This window comes from Sapajus apella, unplaced genomic scaffold (assembly GCF_009761245.1).
Source record: "Sapajus apella isolate SASKATOON/1434 unplaced genomic scaffold, GSC_monkey_1.0 scaffold47, whole genome shotgun sequence".
NCBI classification, from domain to species: domain Eukaryota; kingdom Metazoa; phylum Chordata; class Mammalia; order Primates; family Cebidae; genus Sapajus; species Sapajus apella.
Window position 1 is genome coordinate 2,969,425 of NW_022436987.1, and position 15,569 is coordinate 2,984,993.

Here is a 15,569-nt window from a genome sequence, read left to right on the forward strand (position 1 = left end):
GAACTCAAGCTGTCTGACTTTGGAGCCTGTGAATTTAACTATTGCTTCCTGGTGCAGCCAGTGTGGTTCCTTGGTCTTGAGATCCTTATCCACACCATCTCCAAAGCCACTCCTGTGTGGTGCCATTTTCCTCTCTTCATCCCGAATGTCCCACTTCACAAGAAAAACCAGAGAGTCTCAGAACCATATGTTTCCTGTCCTGTGCCATGCCTGGGTGTGGGAGCCGTGCCTCTGTTCTCCGTGGCATGTATGGCCATTAGGCACGTGTGTAGATTTGCTGAAGGAGCAAACAGCAACTCCTCCAGTTTACAGACATGAGCTAATTCTCTTAGGATTACAAGTGCTGTTGTAAATCCTTCCCTGCTATTCAGGGAGAGGACGGGGAACAAGAAAAGTGAGAGGAGGCCACGGGAAGACAGTTTAACTTAAAGACCTTTCTTAAGATAGAGTTGTCCAGAGATGGAAGCATTTGCCCGAGGGGCAGGGGAGAGGCATTGGGCAGTTGCCCGTTTGCTATAGCTAGGGAATACAGCATTAAGGGAGTGGCTGGACTGTGTATCCTTGGAAATGTTCATCTGCCCTGAAAAGATGGGATTCTGAACCTTGAATGGTGCTGGGTAGAGTGGATCTAAGATGGTCAGTTACAGTGCTCCTGGGACAGTGCTCTCTCTGCATTCTTGTGGCCTGTGACCTTCCTAGGCAGGGCACCCTGTCCCAGTTGGAGGAGTGGAAGTAGCATTTGAGCCCTCTCAGCCTGGCTCACCTCTGCCCAAGGAAAGCATTGCAGGCCTAGGGCAAATGCAGATGTAAGACAGTTAAATGCCTGCAGGGACTGTCCTGTCCTGGGCCCTGCCACTGCATTGCCTTGTACACCTTGACCATGTCCTCGTTAGGTGCACAGCTCTCCTACGCCACTTAGTGGAGCGTTTCACAGTGTGGTTGGAGCTTCTGGAGCCTGGGACTCCAATTGTTACACCTGGGAAGGCGTTAACAATTGCTGTCTTGCTGCCGCAGGTGACTCTGGAAAGCCCCAGTGGTTTTTCATGACAGAAGTGACTGGGATTGTGTGCTAATGATTCGTGGAAAAGGCGCTCATACCAGTAGAGAGACACCTGGGAGAGGCCTTGGAGATGCAGAAACTACAAGTCGGCTACTAGGATTCTTATGAAAACACACTGTGTGATGATGGAATTAAAGGTTTTTGTGGTCTCATATGCATAACGTGGAACTCTCTGTAATTTTTCCTTTGTTCTGTATTTGCATTTTCAGTAAGAAGAAGAGGAGACTAGGCAGTCAGAAGGAGTCATGGCGTCTGATGCTAGTCATGTGCTGGAAGCCGCCCTGGAGCAAATGGATGGGATCATTGCAGGTACACCCAGGAACCCCAGCAACCAAGGTCTCATCCTCCACATTCCAGAAACTGCTTCTTCTCCTTTTACTTTTTTTTTTTTTTTCAGTAGTGTTACTGTGTACGTCATGTCTCCTTTTTTTCTTTGATATGAACTTCTAGAACTCTCTGATGTCTGGTGTGATCGTTCTGGTCTCTGCTGAGACAATGTGGATGTACCTACCATCTACTGTCTCAGTTTGGATTCTGGCTGCGAGGCAGTTTGGGTTCGATGAGACTGATTCTATTCTAAAACATTCAGAGCTTTGCATGGCTTATTACAGCTGATCTGAAACTTGAAATCTAGCAGACTTTGCCACCTAATGCAGGAGTCAGCTCACTTCCTCAGCTGGTCTCCAGTGTGTTTCAGAGATGGGAAGCAATTTTGTGTTGATTCACTTAATGATTAGAATGTTCCTTATGCCATATTGTTTTTTATCCATCTCAACTGTTTGGTTTTAATATTTGCATTAGCCAGTAGGGGACTTTTTTTTAAGAAAAGATCTAGCAGGCTTAGCACTCACACCTGTAATCCTAGCACTTTAGGAGGCTAAGATGGGCAGATCATAAGGTCAGGATATCGAGACCATCCTGACCTTGGTGAACCCGTCTCTATTAAAATACAAAAAATTAGCCGGGTGTGATGGCACACTTCTGTAGTCCCAGCTTCTCAGGAGGCTGAGGCAGGGGAATGGCTTGAACCCAGGAGACGGAGGTTGTAGTGAGCCGAGATCATGCCACTGCACTGCAGCCTGGCAACAGTGCAAGACTCCATCTAAAAAAAGAGAGAAAAAGAAAAGATCTAGCAAAGCTATGGTTAATTTGAAAGGATTATCGATTAACTGTTTCAGCTGATTCCTTTCTTCATGGGGGCAACCAGAAGCCAGTATTGATTAGACCCAACCTTTTGTTGGAAATCTTTTCAGAAGGTCCCAAGTCTTCTGTCTTTACCTGATACACTTCAGTGGCCTCATTGGTAGATTGGATGTGCTTCTTTAGGACTTTGTCCTTCATTGTTTGAGCTGTGGCTGGAAGAGAGGAGGGAAGAAGGTACTGGGCCAAGTGTGGCTAGACCCCAGGAAGTGCAGAGTACCTGACACTGCCCCTTCTCAGGCATTTGCTTTCCCTTCCAATTGGAGAGATTCATCTGACTTACAGAGGGCTTTTGGTGTTTGAGCCTGAAGTGGGAGAGTATGTCTGTGTCTTGCAGCTTCTTCAGGTTATTGTTGGTACTGTGATGTATTCTAGCTATCATCTGTCTGATTCTTAAATTCTCAGTGGATAGAGGGCCCTTGAGAGGTCCTGACTAATGTCCTGCTTTTCAGAGGCTCCATAGACGGGGATGTTGTGATGGTTAATACTGAGTGTCAACTTGATTGGATTGAAGGATGCAAAGTATTGATCCTGGGTGTGCCTGTGAGAGTGTTGCCAAAGGAGATTAATGTTTGAGTCAGTGGGCTGGGAAAGGCAGACCCAGCCCTAATCTGGGTGGGCACCATCTAATAAGCTGCCAGCTAATATAAGCAGGCAGAAAAACATGAAAAGGCTAAACTACTTAGCCTTCCAGCCTACATCTTTCTCCCATGCTGGATGCTTCCTGCCCTAGAACATCAGACTTCAAGTTCTTCAGTGTTAGGACTCAGACTGGTTTCCTTGCTCCTCAGTTTGCAGACGGCCTATTGTGGGACCTTGTGATTGTGTGAGTTAATACTACTTAATAGGAGATCTACACACACACACACAAACACACACACATATATATCTCCTATTAGTTCTGTCCCTCTAGAGAACCCTGGCCAATACAGATGTCCTCTTCTAGGTTAGGGTCTCTGATTCCTTATTGAGGAGAAACAGTCAAGAAAGTGAATTTCCTAGCAATCCTTTTAGAGATACTGACCTCTGAGCTCCTAGGGGTCTCATGTGCATTGGGGTAAGAGCCACAGGATCAGACCTTCAGAATGCCTGAATCAGTCAGCACTTCAGAGCCTCCAGCCAAAGAGCAAAAGGAAGACTGAGGAAGACCTCTTCCATGGTTGTCAGGGAAGAATGAAAACAGTATCTTTTCTCTCTGTATTATCTTTGCTGCTTTGTCAAAGGTCATTTGGTTACATTTTTGTGATATATATTCAGCTCTATTTCCTTACTCCCTATTCTGTTTCATGAATCTATTTTATTTTTTCTTTCACTACCACACTGTCTTGATGACTGTAGCTTTACAGTAAGTCTTGAAGTTGGATACTGTCAGTCCTCCAACTTTGTTCTTCTTCAGGGTTGTGTTGGCTACCTTTTGCCTCTTCATATAAAATTTAGAGTCAGTTTTCTGATATTCACAAAGTAACTTTGGGATTTTGATTGAGATTGCATTTAACCTGCACATCATGTTGAGAACTGACCCCTTCACAATATTGAACTTTTTGAGAGATAAATCAGACTTCTAAAGAAAGTAGACTTGTGTGGGGTCAGTGCTTCTTTCTGCCTCCTGATTTCTCCATACAGGCATTCCTGAAATGACAGAGCCTCTGGCAAAATTCCTTCTGTCTCTGACAGAAGATTATGTGGCTGGATCCCTAAGGCCTTGCCTTGACCCAAGATTGCAGTTGAGAATCTGGGACGTGTGTGAGAGAGGGGCCCTAAGCGTGGGTTGTATGAAACCCAGCATACCTAATTCTTCTGACCTTCCAGTACAAACTACTCTGTCCTTCCATTTCCTTAGTCCTCCATCTTGAAAGCTTCCATCCAGAAGGCTCCTGGGCTTCTTGGTCTGCAAAAGGCATGAGAGTTTTATAGAGAGAAAGGCATTCTTTGCAAATTGCTTCTTTGCTGATTGGTAGGGAGGAATACTTGTAGCCGGATGACTTATTTCAAATCCTAGCTCTACAACAAATTACTTGCATGGTCTGTTCCTCAGTTTTCTCATATTTGAAATGAGAATAGTAACAGTACCCGTCTTAGAGAGTTGCCTGTTTCAACACATACAAGGTGCTTAGAACAGTGCCTGTCACATAGTAAACACTATAAAATGTTAGCTTTTTATAGATTAATGAGGGACAAAAAATAATCTTTATCATGTGGAACATTTTCTGGGGACAGGGTAGCATTCTCATTTATTAAAGCTCTTATTTCACCCATCTGAGTTTTATGGTTTTCCTTGTATAAGCCTTGTGCGTCCATTGCTGGATTTGTCCAGGGTTTGCAAGATTGATCCGTAGTCTTCTGATGGCTCTCTGCTTCTGTTCTTGCTCCCTTATAGACTCTTTTCCACAGAGCCGCAGAGTAAACCTGAAAATGTAAATTAAGTCATATCACTCCTCTCTCCAAAACTCCTCCATGGCTTCCCATCTCAGGATAAAGTTTAAAGCCCTTAACATGGCCAGCAAGATCTTAGCATGACTTGGCCTTTGCGGCCCTTTATGCATCCCTTTTATGTTCCCCTGGCTTATCTCACTTTGGCCATGCACTTGCTCTCCCCTCTCCAGGCTTACACTGAAATGTCACCTTATCAGAAGGCGTTCCCTGACTCTGTCTGTCATGCATTCCCACATAACTCTGTCCTTGTATCTTGTTTATACTTCTTTATAGCACTTGTCGCCTGACCTTTCACATTTATATTTGCCTCTTTGTTCATTGTCTTCCTCCTGCACCAGCATGTAAGCTCCTTAAGGACAAGGAGCTGTATCTCCAGTGCCTAAATTGGTGGTGTTTAGGCATTTTAGTTAACAAGTATTTAATAAATATATGTTAGATGTATTTTTTATTTGTTTTTGTCACTAGGATCTTTTCATTGGATAGGAGGTAGTATTGGTCTCTGTCTACATCCTCTATCTGGCTGCATACTGAACTTCATTTATTATTTTCACCTTTGTTTCACTGATTCTTTTGGAATAACAAATTACTGGGTTTTGTTGTTGTTGTTGTTTTTGTTTGTTTGTTTTAAGACTCGGTAGTTTGTATGTCCCACGAACCATTCCTGAAGTAGCAACTGGCTCACACAGATATTTGACAGGAGCTATTTGACAGATTATTCAACATTGAGGTTACTAGTGAATAACTGGAGGGCGTGTATTCTATGCTCTTCTTGATAAAAAGAATGATCATTCATTTCAATGCCTTGTTCGGGATACTTTTTCTCAAGATTGTTGGACACTTTTCCTCATTTTTTGATGGCATTAAGATGGCTAAGCCAAATTGGGCCAAAGAGGTTAAGAACTTTCATGGTTATTAACATGGACTACTGAGTTGGACTGTAGGGGTTTGTGCTGGCTGTGGGATCTTTGGACAAATTACTTAATTATTCTGAGCCTCAATTTACTTATTGATAAAATAGTGACAATAATAGTACCTGTCTCATATTGTGAGGGTTAAATTAATGCAAATAAGGCACCTAGAAAGTGCTCAACTGGTGTAAGTTACTTGTTTTATTGATATTAGTATTATTTTTACCACCCAAGATCATAGTGCTGAGATTTGAGTCCAGGGCCATTTGAGTCTCTTCCAGGCTCCTTTTATTCCTGGGCTGGTTTTAATGTTGATGTTCAGGACTATTTGTAGGAGAAAAGAATTAACTGAGGGAAGGATACTTTTCTGTTCTTGCTCACAATTCCTAAGCCAGAGTAGTTTTGCTCTTGTCTCCTTTACACATTATTTCTTCCAAGCAAGGTTCCTTTGTTTAAGCACAGCTCAAGAAGTTTGAAAACTGTGGCACCACATCATGATACCACAGATCCTGCAGAAATGACATTTTTGTGTGAACATTTAAATCTTCTTCTCTTTATTTATATTCTTATTTAGATTGCATGATGTCAAGTAGTGCCTCCACCACTGCCAAAACACAACTGCTTTTGCATCAAAGTACTCAAGTATCCAAAGACTGTCTTATCTCACCATTATCACGTATTTCAATGGAAGAAAGCTTTATGGGCTTCCTGGACCTCCCAAATAGTAGCTAGCCACTTGGATGAAAACAACACAGATTCCTACTAAAATGGATGTACTTTATTCAGTGGTCACTAATAATCATACACTACATAACAAGGAATTGCCTGTCATTAATTACAATAGGCTAGGTTACCGTTTACTTTCCGAAACTCTAAAAAGAGTACACTTTGGACATGTGGTATCAATGTTTATGTAATTAAACTTTTAGTGCAAAAAAGTATCTTTCCCCTCCTCCATCAGTGAAAACAGTGCAAACAGTGTGGGTGATCATCACTCCTGTAACCAATCAGACCAGGAGTACTCTGAGAGGATATGGCCTTCATCCTAGGTGGTGAGCGCTTGGGAGGTATGAAAGATAGAAATTGATTCTTGTAAATGCAAAAAGAAATGCCTTATAAGCAGAAGTAGGACTATTAAGTGAAATTCCTTGTAAAGTTGAATTCTTGAATCTGAATGGCTGAATCCCAGGTGTGACTATACTAGATTGGGACCTCAGTATTTTATATCAGAAAGTTGGGAAAGGGTGGCTGTTAAAGACTCTAGGACCCCTGTCAATAATGACTTGGTTCTAATACAAAAGATGATTATTATAGTTTCCAGTAGGATATTAACCTTTGATCAATTCTTCTTCCTGATTAGTCCCTGTGATTCTGCTTGCAAATTACACTGTAGATAATTTAAACCATATGTTGCTTAATTACCACCCTCTAGATGGCCAGAGCAACTGCCACAGACACTAATTTTGCATGGGGCTTAATTTGTGAACTGACAGGTTCAGTGGCTACTTTGTCAGGCTACTTCTGGCAGGGGACCAGAGAGCCACGTGTTCAGGACACAGAGGGCCACTTGCTCCTCTTGGCTGTGCAGGAGGTTACTCATGCAGCTATCTACAAGCTGTACTCATTGAGGAGGAATAGGTAAGAGGAGTCTGTTTTATGATAGTTAAATAAGTTGCCCTGTCAGCTGAGGCCTTTCTGCCAACTCTGATTAGCGTCTGGGTTTGTAAAAAGAAAACAAAAGATTGTGCAGGGGCGGAGAAAGTTCTGATCAAGACCGAGATTCTTCATGTTGCCCTGTGAATGAAGTCAGATGTGGTACTGAGGGCTGCTGGGTTCATATTCTGAACAGTCCTTGACTGATCATGTCTCCGGCTTCTCTGAGTTGGAGCAGCATATGACAGTCATCTGTAACAGACTCGCTGTTTCCCATTGCGGGTTGGGAGAGCCCTGCTAGGACTTTGTTCTGAAGAGTTGGAGTGGGGCTTTTAGAAGTGTCTAAGGGGCAGAGCTATCAAGGACTGCCCTTTGTATGAAGAGGTCAAAATGGCTACTGGGGTATCTACTGTTTGACAGCCTTCATTACATTTCTTCCTCACTGGTAGACCCCATCTCCCAGTCCTTTATTGAACCGTGCCTCATTTTTCATTCTCTGAAAGAGTTTAGATAAGACTGGAACTATTTGTTCCTTAAATATTTGCTCTAGTTGTAGGTATAGGAACTGGCCTGCAAAACTGTGTGGACCTAGTATATTCTTGTTTGAAGATTTTTTTCTTTTAATGGTTGTGGACAGGTTTTAATTTCTTCTTAATTGAGTCTTGGCAAGTTAAATTTTTCTAGAAATGTGTCCATTTAACTGAGGCTTTCCATTTTGTTAGCATGAAGTTGGCCATTTTATTTTATCTAAAATACTTTGTAGGATAGAATTATTCTTTAATGTTTGATAGAAGTAACATGTAAAACCATTTGGCCTGGTATTTTCTGTGTTGAAAATAATTTTAAACTATGATTAAATTCTTTATAGGACTATTCAAATGATTTTTGTTATTTTATGCAATGATTTTGTGTGTGTGTGTGTGTGCCCTTTTTAAAAGCAGTTTGATCAAAGTACCTACTCTAGTGTATGGAATTCTTGGTTTGATCTTTTTGAACATTTTATATTTGAGTCATTCAGAGTCATAATTTTTTGTATGTTTCTCATAAGTCTTTTTCAGATAACATTAAAGAACTGGATTTCTTTTATGCCATTAAAATTTTTGAGCTTAAACTCAAGGATAAGTCTAATGCATCTATAATTATTGTACTTATTGATATACAATTATATGTGTACTTATTTCTCCATCTTATGTTGTTTGACTGTTTTGTTTTTGCCTTAACTGGCTTCTGTTACATTGATCATCAGGTTACTATGGTTGTTTTTAAATCTGTTAGGGAGTTAAATATCTATTTCTATTCTCTTAATGCCCATTCTTATGTTTTCTAAACATGTATCCTTAAAATGAAGGCTAAAGATACGTGTCTTTAAAGAATAATACTTCTGTCTTCCTTTTTAATAATACTTGACTCTTAGAATGCTTTAATTCCCATGACTGCCCCATCGTCCACATTATTTTTGTTTAGTATTCTAGTATCATCTTAATTTATATTCTCCAAATTATTGTTTTTTTAATTGATAGCATTTTGTTTAACTGAAAATTTTAACAGCTTCTCTAATTATAGTTGATTATTTCATCCGGCTTTTTTTTTTTTTAACGGTACAGTTTTCTTCCTTAAAATTTTATAGTAATAGATTGTATTAGTCATCATTTGAAAAATGTTCTTAAATGTTCATAATCTTGAATAATAGTTTATCTTGTACAGGCTTGTAGGTTGTTGGTCACTATTCATAGGTATTATTTTGTGGTCACAGCGATTCATTGCTGATGAGAAGTCTGACTGTCTCCGGTTGCTTTTAAACTTCCTCTTCGGTGTTCTTCAGTTTCACTGTGTTGTTTCTTGGGTGGATTTGTTTTGATGTATCATTTGTGGGACTCAGTGTGTGTCTTTAAACTGAGAGAACTCAACTTTTCCATTCTGAAAAATCCGTAGCCATTTTCTCTTTGTTGCGTCTGCTTTATCCTCCGTATTCTTCTGGAATTCTTAAAGAATTGTGTTGGACCTTGTCATTCTTTTTAAACTCCATGCTTCCTAATTCTTCTTTTATATTTTTCACCTATATCTCTGTATGCAGCATTCTTCAGGTCTGTATTCCTCTCTGTAATTCTCTCATCTGCTGTTTAACCATACTTAATTTTTAATTTGTTTGGCTGCATTCTTTATTTTAGTTTGTATTTTTTTTTCAAATTTTACTATTTTTTAAATCACGCTTTCCTTTTCTTTCATTAAGATTTTTATTTCTTCCTTTTCTCTTTTAATTATGTAAAACATATCAAATATGCCCAAATATCTTCCCAAATAGACAAAATATTTACACATATTAATATTAATGTATTGATTTAGTTACATGTTTAAGCACTAATTAAAAGACTTTCAATAATTCAAAATAATATGTTAATTTATGAACTTGTTGTCTACTGGCACTTTTTTTTTTTTTTTTGGAGACACAGTCTTGCTCTGTCACCCAGGCTGGAGTACAGTGGCGCAATCTTGGCCCACTGCAACCTCTGCCTCCTGGGGTCAAGCAATTCTCAGCCTCCTGAGTAACTGGGATTACAGGTGCCTGCTACCATTCCCACCATGGGCACATTTTATGAAATAATTTTATTCAAGCTTTTTATACTTTGTTTCTATCATTAAGAGAGCTCTTTTTGAACAATCCTAGCATTCTACAGCAGTTGCAGAGCATTTGGGGATGCAGATTCATATTTGTAGGTCTGGGATGGGATTCAAGACTCTGTATTTCTAATGAATTCTGAGGTTTTGCTATTGCTACTCATGTGGACCCCACTTTTAAGTGGCAAGGTTTTAGAACACAATATCCTTACTTGGAAATTGTTTTAAATACAACCCTTTTAAAATTCACATATGATGCTGTCATCAGCTATTTCATCTCATGCCAAAAAACTCTATTTACATGGTGAAATATCATACTTTAAAAGTTTATCTTGTCTATATGTCTTAATTGTACAACATACATATTTTGCATGAAAGAAGATAGGCTAAGTTATGTTGCAGTGAGAAACTACTGAAATGTCAATAGTTTGAAACACAAAGGTTTGTTTTTTGTATACATTGCAAATTCCCTGAGATTTGCCAAGAGCTCTGGTCCTTGTCATCTTCACTTGAACACAGGCTGATTGAGTCTCCACTATTGCCAGAAGTCAGGGAAGGTGGAAGAGATAGAGGGACTTGTGACTTTCTCCCACAGTGATATACATAGTTTCTGTTTACTGGTCAGAGGAAGTTATGTGACCATGAGTGACTTCAAGGGACAGAACTGCAAGCCTGCTATGAATACAAGTAGAGGAGAACAAAATATCTGAATAACCCCAATCACTACCACATACATACCTATATGCTTTTGAAAGCAATCATTAAAAGGCTTTCAGTCAGGCACGGTGGCTCACACCTGTAATCCCAGCACTTTGAGAGGCTAAGGCGGGTAGATCCACGAGGTCAGGAGTTCGAGCCCAACCTGGCCAATATGGTGAAATCCCGTCTCTACTGAAAAATACAAAAATTAGCCAGGCATGGTGGTGCGTACCTGTAGTCCCATCGGGAGGCTGAGGCAGGAGAATGTGTGGAACCCCAGGAGGTGGAGGTTGCTGTGAGCCAGGATCAAGCCACTGCACTCCAGCTTGGGCAACAGTGAGGAGCGAGACTCCATCTCAAAAAAAAAAAGCTTCCAATAAAACCCTATAGCATTTGCATTGTATGTGGTCTTATCCTCAAAAATAATTACTAAATCTATATTAAATTTTGGTTTTTCTGCCTTAAAATTAAAATTCTCAGGTGACCTCTGTAACCATCAGAGTTAGACTTGATTGAGGTGATCTGCTAGTGCCATGGCTTCCACTTAGGCATCATTTTAAAATGTATCACCTGGGAAACTTTTTTATTACTCCAGGTCACACCTCAAACCAATTAAATTAGAATCCCTGGAGGAGGTCCCAGGCATCTGTAGTTTGTAAAAACTCCCCAGGTAACTTCAATGCGCGTTGAAAGTTGAGAAGATTTGTGCTACTCTAAATAGTGCTTTGTTGCTCAAAATAAAATAATAGAATGCCCCAAAGATAAACTTTTTTAGGGCTTGACTGTAAGTTGAATCACCCTTTTCTGAGAAATATGGGGGTAAACCTTGACTTATATTTAGGCATATCCAGCATTAGTTTATTGTCTCTTTTAACTTGTTCTGTTAATCCCAGGTTTTAGAGCACACGTTTTTATATTGATTGTATTTTATTGTTTTATTTTGATTTGTTTCCCAGTGTGGTTGTAATTTTTTTTGCAGGGGATAATTGCGGGGAATGTGTGTGTGGAGTGTGGAAATGAGTCTCCTGGGAGACTTTGTATTTGCTAATGCTGGGTTTTAGGTGTTGCACTATTCTGGACCATTTTGTGTGCAAGTGTGTTGATTTCTGGTTTGGGATTTCAGTATTAAGTGCATAGTAGAAATTTGGCACTATACCTGTGGTTATGCAGAGGCCTGTAAATTTGATGTCCCATTGGGGGTGAGGGAGGGTGTATATATGTGGTATTATAAACACGTAGGGGGCTCCTTAGCACACTGCAAGCTTCCCTGCAATTGAGTGAGTTTTTTTCAGACTCCTCTATGAAATAGGCAATACTTCGAGGTACTTTCTTTCTCTAGGGGTCTCACTTTCAACTTACTGCTTTCACTGGAGGAATTAAAACCTCAAGCACCAACCTCAGGTCCTTCCTATCTCTGGGTCTTTTGCCCGTGGGCTACTCTAGAGTCAGCTTGAATTAATTTCACTGTTGAGTTCACTCTGTTTCTGGTACCCAAGGTTTTTACTGTCTTTCAAGCTTGGCTCCACATTAAAAAAAAATAATAAGGGTGTTATCTTTTTCAGCTTTTCTGTTCGTTGTGGGTAAGGGGGACTCCTGGCAGTTGAGTCTGTCCTGTTTCCAGAAGGTTCCCCCTGAAGCAGTATATGACTAACTTACCCTGAGGCCTGCTCTGAGATTTTCTGAAATGATTGTTCTGTGAAAATACTACCAGGCTTTTCCCTCTTTCACTAAGGCAATTACAGAGCCAGGGAAAGCTAATCAACAGCACAAGGAAGAAACCTGTCTGGATTTACCCATTTAATTTCCTGCCAAATAAGGGCTTGAATTCTTCCATATTGTCTAGCATCCTGTGGGGACTTTCAAAGAACAAGAAAACCTAGAGTCCTGTGCAAACTAAATGTCAAACTTGAATCTCTCACATATATTCAACAAATTTAAAGTTTAAAACATTGTTATAAAAGTAATGAAAATTAATATTGTCAACATTTGTGTATTTCTCTGTATGTATTCACATATACATATATTTATAATTTTTTTACTGAATAAAGCAAGTATCTCCCCGTTATTGGGTCTTTAGACAATTGTTTTTTATGTAGCTATATGAATCATATTCTTTGAATGTTCCAGGAGTTAAACATTCACCAATTTGGGGGAATTTTCCCCTACTTTTTAATAATTAAGACGCTGCTGAGATTATTTTTATATATTAATCTTTGACTACATGTCTGATTATATTTCCTTAGGTTAACTTTCTAGTATTGGACTTTCTAGGTCAAACGGTATGAATATTTTTCCTGTATCTTGCCAAATTGCTTTTCAGAAAGATTAGGTCAGTCTTTGTGTCTATTAACAGCATAGGAGGGTACCCTTATGAACAGCATATGAGCTGGCCAACATTAACTATCATTGCATTTGCATTTTCAACAATTTCCATAGGTGAAAATTGAATATTATTTTTAAATGTTCTGTTTACCAATGTAAAAACATTTTCTTTTCATATTTTTAATTTTTACTTCTGTGTTTTAATTCTAGAATTGCCCATATAAACCTTGTGCCTGTTTTGTGTGTCAGAAGTGGATTGTGGAATTTTTCTTATTGATAGATAAGGTCTTTTTATATATGAAAGCTATACTGAGCTTTTGTTGTAATTGTTACAAGTAGGTTTTTGTTGTTGTTGTTGTTGTTATTTTTTTGAGATGGAGTTTTGCTCTTGTTGCCCAGCCTGGAGTGCAATGGCACTATCTTGGCTCACTGCAGCCTCCCCTTCCCGGGTTGAAGCGATTTTCCTGCTTCAGCCTCCCAAGTGGCTGGGATTATTACAGGTACCCACCACCATGTCCAGCTAATTTTTGAATTTTTAGTAGAGACAGCATTTTGCCATGTTGGCCAGGCTGGTCTCGAACTCCTGACCTCAGCTTGATCTGCCTGCCTCAGCTTTCCAAGTGCTAAGATTATAGGCATGAGCCACCACGCTTGGCCTACAAGTAGGTTATTTAGGCTATAATTTGTCTTTTAATTTTAATTTTGTTTTTAATATTCCATAAGTTAATTTAGTCAGATTTATTGTTTTTTTATGACTTGCTCAATTGCTCCTGTGCCTATAAAATCTTCCTCTAACTCAATTTTGATCCATCTTCTCTTTGTATTTCTAGCTCAGTTTTTTTAAGCATGTAATCCTTGCCTGTCTGTCTAAATGTTATTTTTGTGTATGGTGTAAAATAAAGATCTTATTTTTTTCTGTAAGAGTAATTCTAGCAACATATTTTAGCAGTGCATGGCAAGTCCCTCTTGATTGTACTTCTCAGCTATTTTCATTGGTTAGTTATTTTACTGTGTAACATAAATTACCCCAAACATTTATCATCTCTGTTTTTATCTGCCAGGAATTCAGGAGTTTAGCTGGGTGGTTCTGGCTTAGGTCTTTTAAAGGATTATAGTTAAGATATTAGCTGGGGCTGCAGTCATCTGAAGGCTTCTTGGGGGCTGGAGCAACAGTCCCTAACCTTTTTGGCACCAGGGAACGGTTTCATGGAAGACAGTTTTTCCTTGGACCTGGGGGTGGGGGGATGGTTTCAGGATGAAATTGTTCTACCTCAGATCGCCAAGCGTTTGTTAGATTTTCATAAGGAGTGAGCAACCCATATCCCTCGCATGCGCAGTTCACAATGTGGGAATCGAATGCCACCATTGATCTGACAGGAGGCAGAGCTCAGGCAGTAATCCTCATTGGCCCACTGCTCACCTGTGCTCTGTGGCCCAGCTCGTAACAGGCCATGGACTGGTACCAGTCTGTGGCTGGGACTGGGGACATCTGGGCTGGAGGATCTCTTCCACAATGGCTCACTCATATGCCCATTGGTAGAAGGGCTCAGTTCCTTGATGTCTGTTGACAGGTAGCCATAGTTCCTCACCGTATGGGCTTTTCCATAGGGATGATTAAGTGTCCTTATAACATGGCACCAGCCTTCCACCAGAGTGAGTTGCCTGAGAGAACAAAGCAGGAGGAGTCACAGTGTTTTTTATCACCTAGCCTTGGAAGTGACATTCCATCATTTCTGCCATGCTCTACTGGTGACGCCAAACAACCGTGATATAATAGCCACAAAATTATGAACATTAAGAGGCATGGGTCACTGGGGGCTTCTCAGAGGCTCATTACCAAACTCTTCCTCTGAGTGGAAACTTAGAATTATATCTCCCCTTGTATAGATGCGTATTCAGTATCATTTTGTCATTTATATCCCAAAGCCCACAGGTGGCTTTTGGAACTTTCTTCTTCCCTTAGTTTTCTGCCCTATAACCTTATCTGATTCTTAAATTTAAAATCAAGTGACGTTTGTCATCTGAGGCTTTTATGCCACTGTCATTACAACTAGCTCAGAGACAAAGTATTTATCCTTTTAATTCCCTCATCTAGTATTTATTGACCATTGGTTTTGATAAAGTAATAAAAAATATAAGTTGCAAAGAAATAGAAATTAAAGTTTTTTATACATGTACACACACACACACTGAATAGTAGGAAAGAATCCCAAAGCTTTAGGGCAGAGAGGGTCCCAGAGAAAGGAAGAGACTTGTCCAAGGCCACACAGTGATATAAAGTTAATGAAAACCCAGATCTTCCATCCACCTTTTAGCCTGACTCATTCATCCTACATTTATGAAATACTTAAAATGAAACTGGATGGCTCTGTGTTTAAAATTCGTGTGTACAGAATGGAGAGGGATTATTCAGCAATGGTTTGGAGACTGGAGGTCTTGCTCTCCTTCTGTCCATTCTCTTTCCTGAAGTTTGGCTGTGGCTCTTCCCAGTCCACTCTTAATTGGATTTGTAGGAGCCAGAAAGTGCTGAGCACACATCACAGTGTGGTAATTGGGCAGTTTCCTGGCTCCCCAGAGCCTCTGACTTGTTTGTGGATTGTGATCCATAATTCCCTGTATAATGCATTTTCAGAAAGCAAACTGGCAATCAAATGGTAATTGTTTCCATCTGTGTGGAT

The 15,569-nt window shown here is 40.0% G+C and overlaps 1 protein-coding gene across 8 annotated transcripts in view; it reads left to right on the top strand.

Moving 5' to 3' along the window:
* Positions 1–15,569, top strand: part of PPFIBP2 (PPFIA binding protein 2) — a 141,173-nt gene that overhangs the window by 31,149 nt on the left and 94,455 nt on the right. For all 8 annotated transcript variants that reach the window (XR_004257570.1, XM_032240619.1, XM_032240622.1 and 5 more), the window contains exon 2: positions 1,270–1,369. Coding sequence is in view for 7 of the 8 variants with exons in the window: in XM_032240619.1 (XP_032096510.1) it covers positions 1,306–1,369 (64 nt within the window). In the remaining variant the exon portion in view is untranslated. The remainder of the gene's footprint in view (positions 1–1,269; positions 1,370–15,569) is intronic.